The following is a 19723-nucleotide window of genomic DNA, read 5'->3' as shown; positions in this document are numbered from 1 at the left end:
TGACTGACTTGGCAAATATTATAAAATTGGCTGAGGATGCAGATATATAGTTGTGAAAGTTGCCATACAGGGAGATGACGAAGGCGTTTGCCTTCATCAATCGGGGTACGAGTACAGGAATTGGATCATCATGTTTCAGATGTAGCAGATGTTAGCAAAGCCACATTTGGAGTGCTGCCTACAGTTCTGATTACCTTAATATAGGAAGAATGACATTGAAGGCTGAGGACTGACCTTGTAGAAATTAATAGATGCATGATGGTCATATATAAGGTGAATTTCTACAGTTCTTTCCCTGATGTATGGGAGTCCAAAACTAGAGGGCTAGTTTAAGGTGAGAGGAGTAAGATTTAGAAGGAAACTAAAGGGACAACTTTTTCACCCAGGGTGGTGGGTATATGGGATGAGCTGTCAGGAAAGATGTTAGAGATGGGTACAACATTTGGACAGGTACATGACAAGGAAACGTTTTGAGGGATAAGGACCAGGTGCAGACTAGCTCAGATACACAACTTGGTTGGCATAAACAAGTTATGCTAAAGGATTTGTTGCTGCGCTATGTAGAGGAAGACTCAGGTGAGATAGAATGCATTTGAGGATGAAAGTAAAAGAAATAGGGGCGGTGTCTGTAAAAAGGAGGGATTGTGGCGGATGGCTGAAAAGGTTATGAAGAAATGACAGTGGTAAGGAGGTCGATGAAATTAATGCAACTTTTAATTAAATAAATCATGCTAAAATAATGCAATTGAATTTCACCAGCACCTGCAATGTCATAAATGAATACATTTCTCCCCAGAATAAATTCGATACCTATGACTGTGTGATTTTAAAAAACACCAGCTACTCACTATCTAAATATATGTGCCTTGAATAAATGTACTCACAATTTGGAGACAACAGGAAGAGCAACAGAATTGTTTTCTTACAATTCCTATGTAGTAACTCATCTGCTATGGACATTGCTGATGCATACAAGCTAACAGAATAAAACGTAGACACAAAAAGCTGGAGTAACTCAGCGGGTCAGTCAGCAGCTCTGGGGAAAAAAGGAATAGGTGATGTTTCGGGTCGAGACCCTTCAGACAAAGGGTTGGGAGAGGAAAACGTGGTATGCACAAAGATCAGGTGGCAATTTCCCAATTCTGCTGAATAAAGTATATTAAAACTCAATTAAAACTTTGCTCCACTCAGTGACCTGGGCTTGATTTGTGGTGTGAGTGATGTATATTCTGGTATGTTCAGATGGGCATAATGAACTTGGGGTTATAGAGGGGTGTTTTTGCCCTTCATTTTTATAAAAACAACTGGTTCAATAGACAAATATGTGCAGTTAGACAATTCCAGGTTGTGTAAAATGCTCTTTTGTTTACAGCCCCAATTCCTTTCAATTTAATGAACACACAATCCATGCAGCTTATTTTTAAGTAAAAAACCTAATTTTAGCACGTTCACATTTTATGTAATTTCTGGGAAAAAAAATTCCCAAAGTAACTTCTGTGGTCTACTGTACTGATATCTATTCTTTTATGTTTTGCAGCTGCCAGTTTATGGGGGCCATACAAAGATATCTGGCAGACAGTGGAGAGCGTGATCTGGAAGCATCAACCAGAAGCCGTTCACCTTTTGGATCTCACACTCAAAAAGCATAAACCAGATTTCATCTCCCTTTACAAGAATCCTGTGAGTTCTTCTGGCTTCACTAATTAAATTATTTCATCCCATGAAGATGCACTACTCAACAGTTGATGCAATATTGGCCACAGAAAGGAAGTTTGAATCCTGAGGGTCTGGTCTCAAATGACACTGTCTATTCAATGAAACTAAGCAGTAAGAAATAAAATATCCCATATACTTCCCTTATGAAGATGGGGAAAGTGTGGAATACAAGAATAAGTAATCAACAAAATACCTTTGTCACCAAGAAATAGACGTCTATTAAAATTATATTATTTAAAAGCCTTCTGAAGCGAAGTTTGTTGTCTGGTTTGATGTCAGCATGGTTCTGGGCTGAGAGCACACATTTGAGCTTTAAATGGTGCCCTTCCAGTTCTGTATGCCTCACCATCATAACCAGATGAACTAATTTTAGTATTATTAAACTATAGTTTACTCAGTTCTGTTAGGTTAATAATAATGCCTGCTGACAATGTTCACTCAGATTGGTTTTTAATGGAAAATAAATCCTCAAGCGTCACTGGAGAGAACTTAAAAAATAGATGTAATTAAAAGGAACTGCAAATGCTGGTTTATACCAAAGATAGACATAAAATGCTGGAGTGACTCAGCAGGTCAGGCAGCTTTGAGTCGGGACCCTTCATCAGGCTGATTGTTGGGGAGGGGGGGCGTTACACTGGAAGCAAGAAGAGACATCAGGGCCAAAACAATCAGGGCTGGTAACAGATAACCTCAGGCAGGGACGTTCCCTGATAGGTCAAATGTTGGCTGCGGATGGTGTGATCCGATGAGGGATACATCTTTGCGAACGGTGGAACAGGTTAACAGACTTTTTGTGGTGGAAGAAGGGAAAGGTGAGAGAAGGGAGGATGGGAGTGTTTGTGGAGGTTACCTAAATTGGAGAATTCAACATTCATACCGCTGGGTTATAAGCTACCCAAGTGAAATATGTGAAGCTATTCCTCCAATTTGCATGTGGCCTCACTCTGGCAATGGAGGAGACCCAGCACAGAAAGGTCAGTATGGGAATGGGTAGAGGAGTTAAAGTGGTTAGTCTTTGGGATATCCAGTAGGCCTTGCAGACCGAGCGTAAGTGTTCAGCGAAACGTTCGCCGAGTCTACGCTTGGTATTGCCGATGTACGGTAGCCCACATAGGGAACACCAGATGCAGTGGATGAGGTTAGAGAAAGCGCATGTGAACCTCTGTCTCAACTGGAAGGACTGTTGGGGTCCCTGGATGGTGTCGAGGGAGGAGGTATAAGGGCAGGTGTTGCAACTCCTGTGGTTGCACGGAAAAGAACCTGGAGAGTGGGTAGTTAAGGTGTGAAGGGATAAGTGAACCAAGGAGTTGCGGAGGGAGCAATCTTCGCAGAAGGCGGAAATGGGTGGAAATGGGAAGATATGATTAGTGGCGAGACCACATTGGATGTGGCGGAAATGTCAGAGGATGATGTGTTAGATGCGGAGGTTGGTGAGGTGAATGGTGGGGACCAGGGGAACTCTCTCTTTGTTGTGTCTGGAGGAAGAGGCAGCGAGAGCAGAACTACCGGACATAGCGGAAACACTGTGTAATAGGATGTAATTGAGGTATGTGGAGATGGGTTCGGTGGGGCAGGAGCAGGTAGAAACAATGGGTCTGCCAGGGCAGTTCTGTTTATGGATTTTGGGGAGGAGAAGCAGGCCATGCAGGCCTGGTGAATGATAAGGTTGGAGGCTGTAGGGGGCAGATCGCCAGAGCTGATAAAGTCAAAGACAATCTGGGAGCTAGTGGCCTGGTGTTCATCTGTGGGGTCAAGGGGTAGGTCTGAGCACGTGTCTGAGAGCTGGTGTCTGGCCTCAGCACAGTAGAGATCAGCCCGCCAGACTAATAGCACCTCCCTTGTTGGTGGGTTCAATGATAATCTTAGGTTCATTGATAATGTTGGGTTTGTTGCAAAGTGAACGGAGGGCTGTACGTTCAGAGGGGGCGAGATTTGAGTAGAAAAGTCAAGACAATTGATGCCTCGCGGGAGCTAGAAATAAAAAGGTTTGGAGAGGATAGAAGACTGGTAGGGGGTGTCTAAGAGGAGGAGAAATGTTGGAGAAAGGGAAAGGGGTCTTCTCTGGGTGGTGAGGACTCCTTCCAACAGAACAATGCCCAGAGGCAGAGGCGACGGAAGAAACGCTCTATATCATGTTCAGCCCGGAACTTGTTGAGGTGGGGGCCGAGAGGGTACATTATAGAAAAAAATTAGATTTTCTATTTTAGAGTTGTACTGCTCCAGTGTGCGGTTTCCTTGAAGTTGAATTTAACATGCCTTTTTTTTGTTCAGCCTAAAAATGTACAACATAGAGAGAAAGTGAAGAAAGCCAGTGTCGAGGGGATTGTCATCCAAGGTCAGCAGGGGACCAGACTCCTTCCAGACCAGCTGATCAGCGAGGCTTTCATTTTGAGCGACCTACTCAATATTGGGGAGCTTGCTGCAGTGGAACTGCTGCTGGCAGGTGTGTACTCTTAAAGTTTTGTCAATTTTCAGTAGCTTTTACCTACATATGTGTTGGTCTAGTGTCTGCTCATTGAACACAGAGCTGTTTATCATTAAAAGCGGCCTCCATTTTATATTTACACAATATGTGGTTGGCCAAAATGTTTGCCTTTATAGCTGTCCTTTTTGGTGTGAGAGTTATCAGATTCATCTGGCTATTTGTTTCCTCAAATCCAAATAAAGTTCCTGATGGGTCAATACTGGAACCACTTGTTAGTATATATAATAATGACTAGAACTTAACTATACAGCACACAACATTCATGATTGTAAATGGCATAAAATGGGAAATGGGTGACATTGGTTCAGGTGATAGAATGGAGAAGCTGGGATTGTTCCCCTTGGAAGGTTAGGAGATCTTGGAGAGAACTTTAAAATTATGAAGGACATTAACAAGTGGAGAAGGAGAAAACATGGAATGAACGTGGTTTGCAAAAATAAACAAAATTAACCTGAGGAAAAATTGAAGATGCTGGAAACACTCAGCAGGTCAGGCAGCATTTGTGGAAAGACAAAGCTAAATTTAAGGGATGATCACTGCGTAAAACTGTCCAGGCAAATTTTTGGCTCTCAATCATTTATTCACACATACCTTGTTACTTGTGACATTACACAGTTAATAAATACTATGTTAAGTTGTACATTACAAAGCTTAGATGTAACATGATACCATTGAGTCTTTGTTCAGTATTCCCTTCTGTAATTGCTAGGCTATTAGATTTCAGCTAAGATTTTATTTCCCTTCTCATCATTGCACTCTAGAACATGGCCTTTCCCCTGGAATTATTGGTATAAAGAATTTTCAATTATATAAGATGGAACTCAGAATTATTTGTGTCCATTCTGTAAACTTTATTGGTCAGCATTGCTTGCAGTTCTGCAGCAGCAAGATCCTTCTTATGTGCTTGGCAGTAACAGTAGATCAACTAGCAAGCATCATCCGCCTCAAGGCAATGCAGAACATCCTTGTTGTGGTCCTGGAAATCTTTCTAACTTCCAGGACTGCTCTTGCCATTGGCCATAGAAGCATCCCTTTGATGTCCTTCACTGTCTATCTTCACTGTCCACCCTCCTTACCAACAACCTTAAGTCATTTAAAAAGGGGATTGAGCAACTAGATCTCCTCAACTTGGTCAAAAAGGCCCACTTCAAAATGTAATCGTTACTCTACTCACTCCGACCTGCACGAGATAACCACTGATGAGGTGTTTGCGCAGTAATCAACCAGAACCTCAGTAGGCACTATCAGATCAAAGTCTCATTTCACCCGTCAGCAGCCAGTGCTCAAATCTATCTCAACATTAAGTTGTCCATTGAAGCTCATATTTAGAGTGAGTAAAGATATTTTCTTCACCATTATAATTGGCATGTGATCAGAAATATAAATCTTACTTACATTCTCTAGTATATAGTATGTTCAATTATTCCCAATTCATTTTGTGCCTTCAGACTTTATATATTTACAAGTTGGAATAGAGTGGGGGAATGTTTGAGCAAAAAAATGATTATAATCACTGTCCAGGTTGGTAAAGTTAGCCTTTCAGCTCATGGAAAATAATTCTGCTGGTGGTAAGGACTTACAGTAAAAACTAACATCAAGTGAGCAGTTCCATCAATGTCTCATGCTGTTGATGTTGAAAGAGATAGATATATTTTGGGTGACTTTCTTCAAGAATTGTGATCTGGGAATGCTTGGTGTTAACTGTCTACATTCAGTGAGAAGAATGCTAGACAATGGCATTCCTTATCAAAGCATAGATACGGGTTTTAAAATTCAGAGCAAGTAATGGAGGACAGTGTATGCTCTGTGTGAAAGGGATCAATGGCCACACCAAGTATAAATTATGTTGGCCAGATGGATTGGGTCTCTGTTGAGAAAATAGCAAACTGCAATGTTCATTCCCTTGAAGTTAAGTAGAATGGTGGTTTAAATCTCCCATCTGCCTTGACCCAATGGCAGAGTCGAGTCGAATGACCACATGGCCTACTTCTGCTCCTATGACTTACAAACTTCTAATGTTCTGTGTTCTGGATCAATCTGTCCGCATCATGTGATCAGACGTTACGAATTGCAACATGGATTTTCTTCCTGAATGATTATTTTGTTTTACTGGAAGGTGTCTGCAGACTTATGAGCTGCTTTAGTGTTTTCCTTGACAATTCCTAATGTATTATGTAATGAGGCGACTCAGGTCTCTGCAGGCTCGCACCAGTAGACTAAAAAATAGTTTCTACCCATGTGCGGTAAAAGAGCTTAATTCCAACAGAGAACACTGGGAAGCAAGAAGTAACTCTTTTAAACTCTTTTAAAAATGTATCTATTATTTTACTATTAACTGTACATATGTGTATTGGTTGTTGTGTTGTATTTCTTTTAACGGAGGAGAAGCAAATGGAATTTCGTTGCTCAGTTTTGTGCAATGATAATAAACATATTCTATTCTATTCTATTCTATTAAAACTGGCTAGAATCTGTAAGGCCACTATTTACAAGGCCTCAGTTTGTTCCGAAAATCTGGGTGCAAATGCATCTGGGATTCCTGCATTTCAATTTCCTCCCTTCACTTGTGCGTCACGTGGAGGTTGTACCCATTCAGTTGCCAGATAGGAGCAGCAAAGAGCTCTGGGGGTGGTGTTGTTTTTAAGAAATTAATACCAGGACAAATCTATATACCCCAGCAATATCCTATTAATGCCACAGCTCATATCACAGTACTAAAATCAATATTAATGCCAGGATGGCAAGTTGTCAGAATGCACCACTCATATAACCTGCCAGTTACTTTTGAACTGTGTTTCAGTACTATAGCAAGCACTATAGCTACCTCCTGGTTTAGGACTAGTAACAAATATATAATTTGCTTAATTTGACTACATTCGTTTTCATAGGTGAGCATCAACTGCCTCGTTTCCCTGGCATGACACGTGGTTTGGTGGCTATTCTGCTATATTGGGATGGAAAAAGATGCATGGCACTTTCATTACATTCCCTTATACAATCGCGACATGGCAAAACCTGGACCCTGGAGCTTGGGTAAGCTTTATTTGCTGATCACTCTAAGTAAGTGTGAAGAACCGTTTAGGATTTACTAACTGAATTTTTCTTTCAGGCTTTTCACTCTGTGTCTCTGAATAAATTTGATGCCAGTTTTTGGAGTGGATCCATTTCAGCAGAAATATTCTGTCATAAGGGTTGGATTTTCCATATTCTGAAATGTACTTGTTGGTCAGGTTTATGTTCCTTCATGGATTGTTTACCTGTTTGATTCTGGAAAAGCTGCGATAACTAACTGTTCAGTAAACTGCAAAGGGAGTGAATATTTAGCCTTGGATCATCTTCCACATGGGATTCTGCAATAATATTTGCCTGCTGGTTGGTATTGGTATAATGTGTCTCTGATTGAATCGTTCCCACCTTGCACCTGCACCCTTGAACAGACTAATAACATACGCTGTGTAAATTGCTTATGAAGAAGCCTAATTAACCAAGTTAACTTGGGACCCCTGAATTCTTTCACCATAAGCCTTCAACCAAGGATGAGAAGCAAAAATGGTGATAGCTGCTGCATAGTTTGTAAAGGTCAAAGTTAGCTTTAAATAGAAGGTTTTTTTTATGTGTAAGAATGACATTTTGTTGCTGTGTAACCCATTGATTGTGAATGTGACATTTTGAATGAAAGGCAGAAACATAATGCTGTTGAAATTACAAGCAAAAAATGTTTTTACAGTTCAGAGCTGGTATCCATGACAACGCGGTTTACAGACGAATTGATGGATCAGGGGCTGACTCAGAAAGTGCTGTGCTTGATCAATCAAATAAACCTCAATGCGGAGTTTGAAAAGTTGCAGGCTGCCCGTGGCCTGGGCAATCCAGTTCATCGCCGAGCGGTAAGAATGGACATTAAGTTAATGGGCAGTATTGGTAATTTGACTGAGGAAACATTCAACAGAGTTTCCATTGATTAGGCTGAAATGCTTTTGTACGGTGAAAGGCGGTTGAAGCATCATATGCAGTCCTTGCCTTTCAGAGCAGATGCAAAACATAGGGAAAGTAGGCCAAGTCTTTATAAAAGATTGGCAGGATCCCAGTAATATTTTATGCAATTCAGGAAGATTTCAGCAGAAGCAATCTACCATGAATATGGGAAGAAATTGAGTGATGTGGAATGATAAGTAAAACTGAGATTGATCTACCCAGCAGGTATTGTTAAGCAGATATGTACTCGATTTAAATTGGATGTTTTTAAGAGCAGTTAGAGAGAAGAATTATGTCTATTTGGATTTATCAATGAAGCAACAGTAATAAAATACCTGACATACTGTATGTAACATCAACAGGGAATTCTGGAAGTACTCAGCAGATTATGCTGGAGAAATATTGCTCAATGCTTTAGAACCTATCTTCTACCAAATTGATGACTTGCACAAATATTTACAAGTGTTACATTTACTTGTGTCAATTGCATTTTCATAGTTTTTTCAATCCACCCTTTCACTATCAAGATATATGGGATTACACACTCTGAATCTTGTTATAAATGCAGCTTTATATTTACACTCTCTGCATTTCATACTTTACGTCAAACTAATTTCACTTCAACTATTCTTCTGCTGTCCTTTGTTTTCCTTGGGGCTGTCCAAGCTTTCCATTGTGTTATTACCAATGTATTTTGATTTCATTCTTCTCATATTGATGCCCGAATCGTTGACACAGAATGGTAGACAAATAGTAACTCAGCAAACAACTTTGGGAAGCATCATTATCCTCTGTGTACGAAGGAGCTGCAGATGCTGGTTTAAACCGAAGATAGACACAAAAAGCTGGAGTAACTCAGCGGGACAGGCAGCATCTCTGGAGAGAAAGAACAAGTAATGTTTTAGGTCGAGACCCTTCTGAAGGGTCTCGAACTGAAACATCGCACGCTCCTTCTCTCCAGAGATGCTGCCTGTCCCGCTGAGTTACTCCATCTTTTTGTGTCTATCATCATTATCCTCTGCATGCCAATCAAAAAAAAGCTCTACTCTTCCAAGAACGCCCATTGCATCCATCCATGCATCCATCTAAGCTGCCATACGTCTTATTTAAGTACTGGCTCTCTTTATGTTAAACCCTGCTTGGAACCTATTGACAATACAGGGTACATTAATTTTCCTTTACTCAATCTGATGTCTTAAAATAATTTTGAGTTGAGCATGGTATACCTATAATTGTTGTTTGAATCTTCCCGAATGGATTTTGGGAAAATCATTGTTAATTGTTGTTAATCATTGTTAATTGTTTATTTTGTTTACTTGACGCGGACAATCTTTGCCAGTCATTTCCTGGAAGCTTAACTTTTACTGTCATTCAATGCTCAAGCACCGTTCTTCATTAAAAAATGATCTTGCATTATGTAAGCTCTCGCAAACATCACTGCAATCACGGAACTAAAGCTAATTGATAACTTCAAAACAGTGGCATTTAACTGCTGACCTGCTATTTCAGGTCCGACTGTCATTACCTACTCTCGCCTTTCTCACTGAAGTGGCCTTGTATCTCTTAGTTGCACAATGTATTTCAAATTTGTGCCAAAAATAGCTTGGACCCGAAGATGAAAGGAAGCGTCCTAATTATTTTGGTTATTCCCTTTGCTTTGGAGGAATTTGCTAAGCTAATCCACAATGTTGTCTTGAGCAAAAAAACATTCTGCTGGAGGAGCTCAGTGGGTCAGGCAGCATTTGTGGATGGAATGGGCAGAAAATGTTTTGGGTCAGTATCCTTCTACAGTCTGAGGAAGGGAACCGACTCGAAACATCATCTGTCCATCCCCTCCATGGTTCCTCCAGCACTTTATATTTTTTGCTCAAAATTCCAGTATCTTCAGTTTTTTGTGTCAAATTAATGTAGTATTACTTATCTCCCCTGAACTGAATAATCACTGCTGTTTTCTAGGTCTCTGATTTGATTAAGGAAAGCCGCCAAACCCTTGCAGAATGTCTATTTGCCTGGGCCTGCCAGACACCACTGAGCAAAGACGACACCTTGTTTCTTATCTGCCACATGGAGAGTGTCACAACAGAGGCAGACGGCACACTGGATAATGTAAACCTAGCTCTTCTCATGGCTCTACTTTATTGCTTTGATATAAGCTTCTTGGAGAATGTTACCGAGGATAGAGAAGGTAAAGCTAGTAAATAAGGACTGTATAACAACTGTATTTGTTTCAAAATCTTAACAATGTAAACTATTTAGAAAGATTGCCACAATATGTTTTTACTGACAACTAATTCTTATTGCGAGGTAAGCTTCTGTGCCCGGTATAATGAAAAGAAAAAGTTTCTCAATTTCTTTTGCTGGTAGATCTGGTTCTTGTGGAATATTTTGTAGACGTTGATGTTAACATTTATCACAATAACGAAGATGCATAATTTGCATAATCAGTAAGCCGTCTTATAGAAAGCTCTTTTGTGTTATTCTTTTTTATTTTCATTCTGATTGCAAAGACAAATTTGAGTATGTCCAAGAGTCTGAGAAATTGGTAAATTTAGTTGGGTTGTTGCTTCTGTCTCTTGCCTCCCATGCTCACAAAATGTGACTGCTGCACATCCTTACTCAGTAATATTATACTGTTGTTAATTTTGACTCTTTAATTAGACTTTGCATGACATTACCTCCGATTTGAACAGCGTAAAGCAATGGAACAGTGACAAGGAGGTGTTGGGGCTTCAGTAAATTGCTCAATTATTCACTAAATTCCTGTTGTAAATGAAAGAAACTTAATGATTTGAGTTGTGTGGCTTGACTCTATTGTTGAGTCAGTATCCTTGGAAACAAAGATGGACACAAAGTGCTGGAGTAACTCAGTGGGACAGGCAGCATCTCTGGAGAGAAGGAATGGGTGACGTTTCGGGTCGAGACCCTTCTTCAGACTAGGAATGCTAAGAAAGATTCATCTTGGAGGTGAATGCACATAACCGACTGCACGCTGTGCAGTGATTTTCTTCTCCATCGTTTGAAAACTATGCAATATTTTATTTTAATAGAATTAATTCATCAATTGCCATTACTGACAGAAAGACAGTATGTGACTGCCATTCATAGCAGGCTCCTGAACTCTCAGCCTTGGAAACTGCCGGGCCTGCAGGCTGTGGTTAGACTGGCCTGGGCCTTGGCTCTACGAGGGATCTCGCAATTACCTGACACGACAGGTAAATCTTTGTGCTTATCCGCTTTTCAGAAATATATATTTTTCACAGGGTTGTCTGTTTTGTCTTGCTCTGGAATAATAATCATCCCAAAGAACGTGGAACATGACAACAGAGGAACAAGCCCTTTGGCCCTCCTATGAACTGTGCTGACCACAACACTAATCTATTGGTATTGGTCATGTGTACTGAGATATAGTGAAACACTTATATTTGCATGCTGTGCAGTTACATCATATTATAAATGAGTACAATCCAACCATAACAAGGCCAATAGATCGTGCAAAGAGAAAAATACCAGAATGCAGAATTTAGTGTTATGGTGGTTGAAGCGTTACAGCTACAGAGAAAGTGCAGAATAAAAAAAGGTGTATGGGTAGCCATGAGGTAGATTGGGAGATCTGGATTACATTTTCTGAGAGGACTGTTCATTTGTCTGATATCAGTGAGGAATAAGCTGCTCCTATATCTGGTGTGGAATGTGCTCTCAAGCATTTGTGTATTCTACTTGACAGGAGAGGGGTGGGGAGGGGATAACCAGGGATGTAAATTGTCCTTGATTATATTAGCAGCTTTCCCGAAGCAGCATAAAGTGTAGATGGAGTCAATGGGAGAGGGAGGCTGGTGTGTGTGATCGATTGGGCAACATCCACAATTCTCTGCAATTTATTGCAGTCTTCGGCAGAACTGTCGAGCTATTATGCATTCCGATAGGAATCTTTCTATGGTGCTTGTGTAGAAGTGGGTGTGAGTCATTGGAGACATGGTGAACTTCCTGTCTGCTGGTGTGCTTTGTTGGCTTTAATATGATTGGAGCAGGACAAATATTTCATGATATTTATGGTAAGGAGCTTGAGCTGTTAACCATTTCAACTTCAGCACCATTAATGCTAATTGTGGCATGTACACCACCTTGTTTCCTGATGTCAATATCAGCTGCTTCAACTTGCTGACACCGAGGCAGAGGTTGCTGTCTTAGTGCAATGTTCTAAGCTCTCTATCTTATTGTTTGAGATTTGGTCCACGACGGTGGTGTCTGCTGTAATCTTGTAAATGGAGTTGAAGCAGAGTGATGGATAAACATGAAGAATAGCAATATAACTCATGTGTAGGAAAGAACTGCAGATGCTGGTTTAAATCGAAGGTAGACACAAATTGCTGGAGTAACTCAGCGGGATAGGCAACATCTCTGGAGAGAAGGAATGGGTGACATTTCGGATCGAGACCCTTCTTGAAGGGCCTCGACCCGAAACGTCACCTATTCCTGCTCTCCAGAGATGCTGCCTAATCCGCTGAGTTACTCCAGAATTTTGTGTCTTCCAGCAATATAACTCATCTCATTTACTTGCATGTGGGCTGTAGTCCTCTATTCCCAGCCGGGGGGATTGTCGCAGAGCAGAGGGATCATGGAGATCAAGTATATAGTTCCCTGAAAGTGGCATTACAGGTAGATAGGGTAGTGAATAAATATTTTGGCATGCTGACATCATAATTCAGGGAATTGAGTATAAACAGACATAACAGTGCACTGCTTTAATTGTATACAACTGGTGTTTTTGGTGTTTGACAATCTGTGAGAGGTAGCCCCTCAAGTAAATATTACTTGTAATTATAGCCTTCAGGTAATAATTGTGCCATATAGGTTATAAAGTTGAGTGATGGGATGTGACTGCTGATTACTGATCATTGTAATGTGCCTATTTTGTATTAACCCCAGGTTTAACAGAGTTCACAGAGGCAGATGAGTTGGTTGCAAACATGGCAATAGGACAGAATGCCTTCCTTTTCCTCACTGAAGCTGTGGTGGGAGCTGAGGGCTTGTACCAAGATGAGTTCTACATCCGCAGGATTCACAACCTCATAGCTGACTTTTTAACACTGATGCCAATGAAGGTGAGTTGCAGAAGCAATGGGAGAAAAAGTGTTGTTCCAGACTTTCACCCTGCTACTGGGTTTGCATCTCAAGTGTTTATACAATTCTCTGCAGAGAACAAGTTAATCTAATTTGTCATTTTAATTAATGCTTTGGAAAGTGCAGATTAATTAGTTATAACAATAAGTCTGACTGCAACAAATACACTTTCACAATCCTTATCCTAAAAGCTTTAATTTATGTGGAAACACAGCAACTTATTTCCCTATTTTGCAGCATTGCCACCACCTTCAACTTACATATTGGTCAGCAGTTTTAAGGAATTTTTATTTTGTTTGATCTTGAAGCTTGTGGCAATTGGCCAGCAACTGCCCACCTGCCTGTCCAGTTTATCTCATAGGAAAGAGCCCATTAATTATGCTGGCACTGTTTCCTCCCCCCCCCTCCACCCCTCCCCCTCTAGCTAAAAGCAGGTGGTAGCAATGAACCAGCACACAAATCCTTCCCTTGTGACTCCACGCTGTGGATTTAAATGAAATAGCAAGGTCAAACGAATTAACATTTTGCTGGTTGACCTAAGCCATTGGTAAATCCTTTATTAAAATAACATGGGTGGGAATAAAGTGCAGTGGGTCGTTCACACTGATCACCAATTACTCGTTTACTAATGTACATGAGCGTGGGCATTTTTGACATTTCTGCTGTTCTGCTCGGAGGCATTTCTAGGATGTTTAACCACCGCTGCTTTTAAATTGATCTCGAGGCATACTCTTCATGTTTTCAACGCTTTTTAGCCCGGTCTGTGGTGGAAAGAAAAAGGACAAGTAAATAGGCTTTGTGAATAAAATATGCAATGATGTAATGGAAGATTCTCGCAAATCAGCCAGCACTTTCATCTTCAGCTTCTATTGAACTTAGTGGGGAGATGTGTTACAGCAGGGTGGAAGATCTTAGAAAGCATTTATATGTGTACACAAGGAAGTTTCAAAAGCTGTTGGAACTTACAAATCGAATTGTATGCAAACTAACAGTTTTTTCTTAAGTAACAGTTACTTTTCATTTGATAATTCAGATATGTTTTTTCAGAGGTTAAAAATAGCTGACATTTAAAATCCAGATTATTATTATAAAATATGTTTTTCTTTATCTCCCTCCCGACAGACTTGGGAGAAGACCCCGTGGTGTAGCAGAAAGTGAGGATGAGCAAAATCAAATTGGCTTGTCACTTTCCTAGTTAAACATGTAACCAGGCACCCAGCTGTATTTGGACCTCCGTATTAATAGATCAGAGATACTTCAGCAGAGAAGGAGTGTCTTTGTCCTCTGGCATTGGTGCCAATTTCAGCTCCACTTTAGAATTTACTTTTGCCTTTCTCGGAAGGATTACAGATATTTCCTGCCATTTTAAGTGTGGGGCATAGCTGGTATATTGGTTAATCTATCCTCTAACCCTCGGCTGGTGTTATTGGGTTTTCATGAATCCATAAAATCCAGTACAACAAGGACAGAGTCCCCCTTGTCTTCACCTTCCACCCCATCGGCCGTGGCATACAGCTTATAATCCTCCAACACTTTTGCCACCTCCAACAGGATTCCACTACTGGCCACATCTTCCCATCTCCACCCCTTTCTGCTTTCCGCAGAGACCGTTCCTTCCGCAACTCCATGATCAACTCGTCCCTTCCCACCCAAACCACCGCCTTCTCAGGTACTTTCCCCTGCAACTGCAGGAGATGCAACACCTGTCCCTTTACCTCCCCTCTCGACTCCATCCAAGGACCCCAACAGTCTTTCCAGGCGAGGCAGAGGTCCACTTGCACCTCCTCCAACCTCATCTACTGTATCCGCTGTTCCAGCTGTCAACTTCTGTACATCGGCGAGAGCAAGTGCAGGCTCGGCGATCATCTCGCTGAACACCTCCGCTCAGTTCGCCTTAACCTACCTGATCTCCCGGTTGCTCAGCACTTCAACTCCCCCCCCCCCCATTCCCAATCTGACCTTTCTGTCCTGGGCCGCCTCCATTGTCAGAGTGAGGCCCAGCACAAATTGGAGGAACAGCACCTCATATTTTGCTTGGGTAGCTTACACCCCAGCGGTATGAACGTTAGCTTCTCTAACTTCAAATAGCCCTTGCTTTACCTCTCTCTCCATCCCCTCCCCCTTCCCAGTTCTCCCACCAGTCTTACTGTCTACGACTACATTCTATCTTTGTCCCGCCCACTCCCCGACATCAGTCTGAAGAAGGGTCTCGACCCAAAACGTTGCCCATTACTTCTCTCCAGAGATGCTGCCTGTCCCGCTGAGTTACTCCAGCATTTTGTGTCAAAATCCAGTACAATGGTGAGATGATTAAAAGTCTTTTACTGAGATCGACTTAAGCAGACACTCATCGTTAACATAAAATATCTTATCTTTACCCATCTACTTATAATAAATATAAATATTCAATTCTACTTCACATATTAGATAAGGCCATTCTGTTGTGTATTGTAGAACTTGTGCACGGTCATGGTAGGTTGTTAGACAATGGATCTTTTAGCAGAATGCACTGACGTTTGAGATCCTCACATGCATCAAGCACTCTTCTCTCATTTTATCTATCTTTGCTGTGCTACATTAGCTCTGTGGGATTCCATTCCTTATCTTTATAATCTTCAGCCCCTTTGAGATTGCAGCAGACTTGATGGAGCGGACAATGCTGTGGTAGTTTGGTACGCCTGATAATGCCTAAACGGGCGGCATCACAAGCAAGGTTGTGATCTTTGTGTGTTTCCTTCCTTACCAAAGGTTAAACAGCTGCGGAACCGTGCGGATGAGGATGCCCGAATCATTCACATGAGCCTGCAGATGGGTACGGAGCCGCCTTCCACATTGCGACGTGACCTGGAGCATCTAATGCTGCTGGTGAGATGAAACTCCCATCTGCCTCTTGCCGTTCAAAGCTTGCAGTGTAACATCAGTAACTGGCATTCATGTAACATGCTTAATGTGCTTGTAAAACATCTAAGATCCAAAGGGTTATCAATATCGTTTTAACTCCTGCAGTATTCACAGAAAAGGGAGGACTGGTGGAAGGAAAAGTGGCATTGAGTAAATTTACAAACGCTAAGAGCCTCACAAGTGCATTGCATCACTGAAGCATAACTTCCTTACATTCATCTGCAATTCCCCTATCAATAAATAATATTTGTTTTTTTCCCTAATTACTTGCAGTAATTTCAAACCAGGTTTTTGTATTAAGACACCCTGGGACCCCAGATTCCTCTACATCTCAGAGGTTGACAATCTCATCATTGAAATGTTTTAGTTTTGTAGACAAATTGGAGAATTTCTCATTATCCCCTGAATAATCTCATTTTGCCAGATTTTTACCCATTTGTATAACCTATATATATCCCCTTTTTATTCTTGTGACTTCTTAACAATTTACTTTGCTGTAAAACGATGATCTGAAATTAGCAAGGGAAATTGGAAGGAATGATAGAAGTATTGATTATCTGAATGTGTTGAACTCGAATGTTGAAGTTGTGAGGTATAATGTGCCCAGTCAGAAGATGAGGGGCTGTTCCTTGAGCTTACAGTGAGCTTTATGGGAATAGCATAAATCACTGAACATTTACAGGTCAAACTGGAGGAAACATGACTGATGGAAATACCTGTGAAACCTGGTACAGACTCACAGGGACAAATTGTTTCTTCTTTTGTAGTAGGAGAGTATAAGAGAGGCAGTGAGATGGAGAATTAAAGTGACTGGCCTGTGTTACCTTGGGCAGTCCTTCGTGCAAGGGAAGACAAAGGGAATCCATTTCTTTGTCTGGGGACACGAAGATTGGGCAAAAGCAGAAGTGCAGAAAATGGCAAGTATGCAGTTGAGGGCCTTGACCCAACTATGGCAGAGGGGGAAAAAGAACCAAAGGTACATTGGAAGTACTAACATGGAAGTCTCTCACTATTTACATCAACTTTAGTGCTAATTGCTAAAGAACCCCTGAAGAAGGGTTTCGGCCCAAAACGTTGCCTATTTCCTTCGCTCCATAGATGCTGCTGCACCCGCTGAGTTTCTCCAGCATTTTTGTGTACCTTAGTGCTAATTGCCTTTGGTTCTGGTAGACCGCTGAGGACATAGTGTGGCAGGGGAAGGTACTGCAGGTTAGACACTAGAATTTGAATTGTTCAAGAGCCAGATTGTTTGCATTCCGTTCCTTTACTCCAAATGTTCTAATATTATCAGTTGTCACATAGTACCTACGCAATTGACTCTGTCCACATTAAGTGCATATACCTACAATATTCATGTCTGAGTCTGTACTTCTATATGTATGATGTCTCACTGCCTTTCTGAATGGCTTCACACGATGAAGTATACCAGAGATGACATTTATCCTCCTTTTGATAGATTGGAGAGTTATACCTGAAAGATCCTTTCAAACTTGAACTCGCTCTTGAGTATTGGTGTCCGTCTGAACCACTGCAAACCACAGCCACAACTGGTACCTTCTCAGGTTTGGCCCACCACAGACCACCACAACGTCAGGTAAGTCATACAAATTGCACAATCAAGCTTTGATAGATCCTCAGTAAGAAATATGAATCAACGGAATAAATGTAGCTGAAGTACTGATCAGCCTTCAGAATGATAGATTAAGCTCTAGGTGGAGTATGATCTGCTGTTTCTGTCCTCTTTGTTAATTGAGGAGTGCATTCAGCTTGACTTTGCTAATTGCTTTTCTTCAATTACTGATCGATGTTGTGCCAGCTCTCATTCCCATTTAAGCCTCTCCTTCAGTTCAGTAAACAAATTCTGGGGAATGAAATTCACAACCTTGTGAGTAAAACATTTCCGTAGTGATTGTACTAATCAATATTATGGAAATCGTAATTAATACTTTCCATATTTCCTTGCATTCAATGAAAATATATTCAAATCTTAGCAAGATCTGTAATGTTGAATTAGCAAAATAGTTAAACCTGTTTTTTTCCCTTGCAGCTGGTTCTGTCTAAATTTGTGAGGCAGATGGGAGATATGCTGCCCCCATCTCTCTACCTTCCCTACCTTAAGATGCTGCGTGGGCTGGCCAATGGGCCACATTGTGCACACTACTGCTTTAGTCTACTCAAAGCCAATGGCAGCAGTCATGGTAAGCTTTGTCTGCACAAATGGTAATTATTATAATATCCTGTGCTATATAAGTGGGAAGCCAGGTGGGAATGCCTTGGGTAAAGATGGAGTGAAGGTTTATCAGGGTCATACCAGTGGGAGACCTCAGTAATGTTGTGAGAATCAAGAAGTTGTGATTGTTCTCCGACAGGTCAAAGATTAAGGCATGGTTAATAGAGATCAATAGAAGCACGTATGCCTGCTATATAATATATCATATAATCTGCTATGTGGCCATTGAGAAATCCAAATGGATCAGCATCTGGCTGATCAGGTAATGTTTGCCATTCACCCTTTCTACTCACATGGACACCAGTTCCCAATGCTCCCTCTCACATTCAAGTTATCTGGTTACGTCTTAAACAAGTTATCTGGTTCCCTTGCACACTTTCCTTTCACCAGGGTCCCCAATTCCTGCTCTCTCTTTCAACTTGTCTGCGTCACTAGAAAATTTATTATCGTTCTGTGAAGTATAAAGTTGTTGAGGTATTAATAAGAATAACATCCAGTCATCCAGAAAACCTGTCAATCCAGCACCACCAAAATTCCTTAGTGTGCTAGAATATTGGAGGTTCATTGGAACTTCCCACAGATAGTGTTCTTGATGCGACCTGATTTGTAGGACCATTGGAAAACGACTAAATTAGACACTTTGTTGAAAGAGCATGTTTACGTACACTGGGCTTTTCTTTGTACTGTTTAATGTGGTGATTATGCATTTGATGTTTAAAGTACTTAATTGAAACTGCAGCATCAAAATTGGTGCGATAAGCAGAGTGGCTGAATAGTCTTTGGCCATCCACCTTGTAAGATCGCAGGTGATAACGCTGACCCGGGCGAAGTCTCTGGGAATTAATGAAGCTCTAATCACACACCAGTATCTGGGAGAGGAGATTATTGGTGGAAGGAGGATTTAAAAAAAGTTTTTCATAAAATTATGGTCATTGTTTCCTGCAGTGGAGAATATCCAAGTGGTTGGAGGCAATCCGGTGTCGTGGGAACATTTCTTCCATTCATTAATGTTGTACCATGAGCATTTACGGAGAGACATCCCAAGCACAGACACAATACAGTACAGGCACATGCCATTGAGGGGCATAACACAGCGTGAGATGGATGGCCTTATCGCCTTCCTGCAGCTTACTGCCACCATCGTCAATTGGGTAAGGTATTCTTGGATGGACTCTATAAACCCAGCTCGAAGAATGTTCTTGAGAGAAATCTCATCCCTCTCTTTACTTTGTGCAGAGGTGTTCTGTGATTTTTTGTGTATCCCTCCCTCCTCTCATTTCAGTAAGTAACCTTTC

General features: G+C 41.2%; 1 protein-coding gene across 1 annotated transcript in view; it reads left to right on the top strand.

Annotated features, from left to right (window-relative positions):
- nup205 (nucleoporin 205) overlaps positions 1-19723 on the top strand; it is a 77011-nt gene that overhangs the window by 5948 nt on the left and 51340 nt on the right. The window contains exons 2-12 of the mRNA XM_033037744.1: positions 1538-1680; positions 3988-4159; positions 7090-7234; positions 7929-8088; positions 10133-10361; positions 11224-11388; positions 13103-13278; positions 16046-16162; positions 17655-17792; positions 18246-18396; positions 19374-19579. Of these exons, the coding sequence (XP_032893635.1) occupies positions 1538-1680; positions 3988-4159; positions 7090-7234; positions 7929-8088; positions 10133-10361; positions 11224-11388; positions 13103-13278; positions 16046-16162; positions 17655-17792; positions 18246-18396; positions 19374-19579 (1802 nt within the window). The remainder of the gene's footprint in view (positions 1-1537; positions 1681-3987; positions 4160-7089; positions 7235-7928; positions 8089-10132; positions 10362-11223; positions 11389-13102; positions 13279-16045; positions 16163-17654; positions 17793-18245; positions 18397-19373; positions 19580-19723) is intronic.

The sequence above is a fragment of the Amblyraja radiata genome, chromosome 19 (assembly GCF_010909765.2).
Source record: "Amblyraja radiata isolate CabotCenter1 chromosome 19, sAmbRad1.1.pri, whole genome shotgun sequence".
Classification (NCBI taxonomy): domain Eukaryota; kingdom Metazoa; phylum Chordata; class Chondrichthyes; order Rajiformes; family Rajidae; genus Amblyraja; species Amblyraja radiata.
The sequence above is the reverse complement of the archived record's forward strand: the minus strand, read 5'-3'. Positions and strand labels throughout refer to the sequence as shown.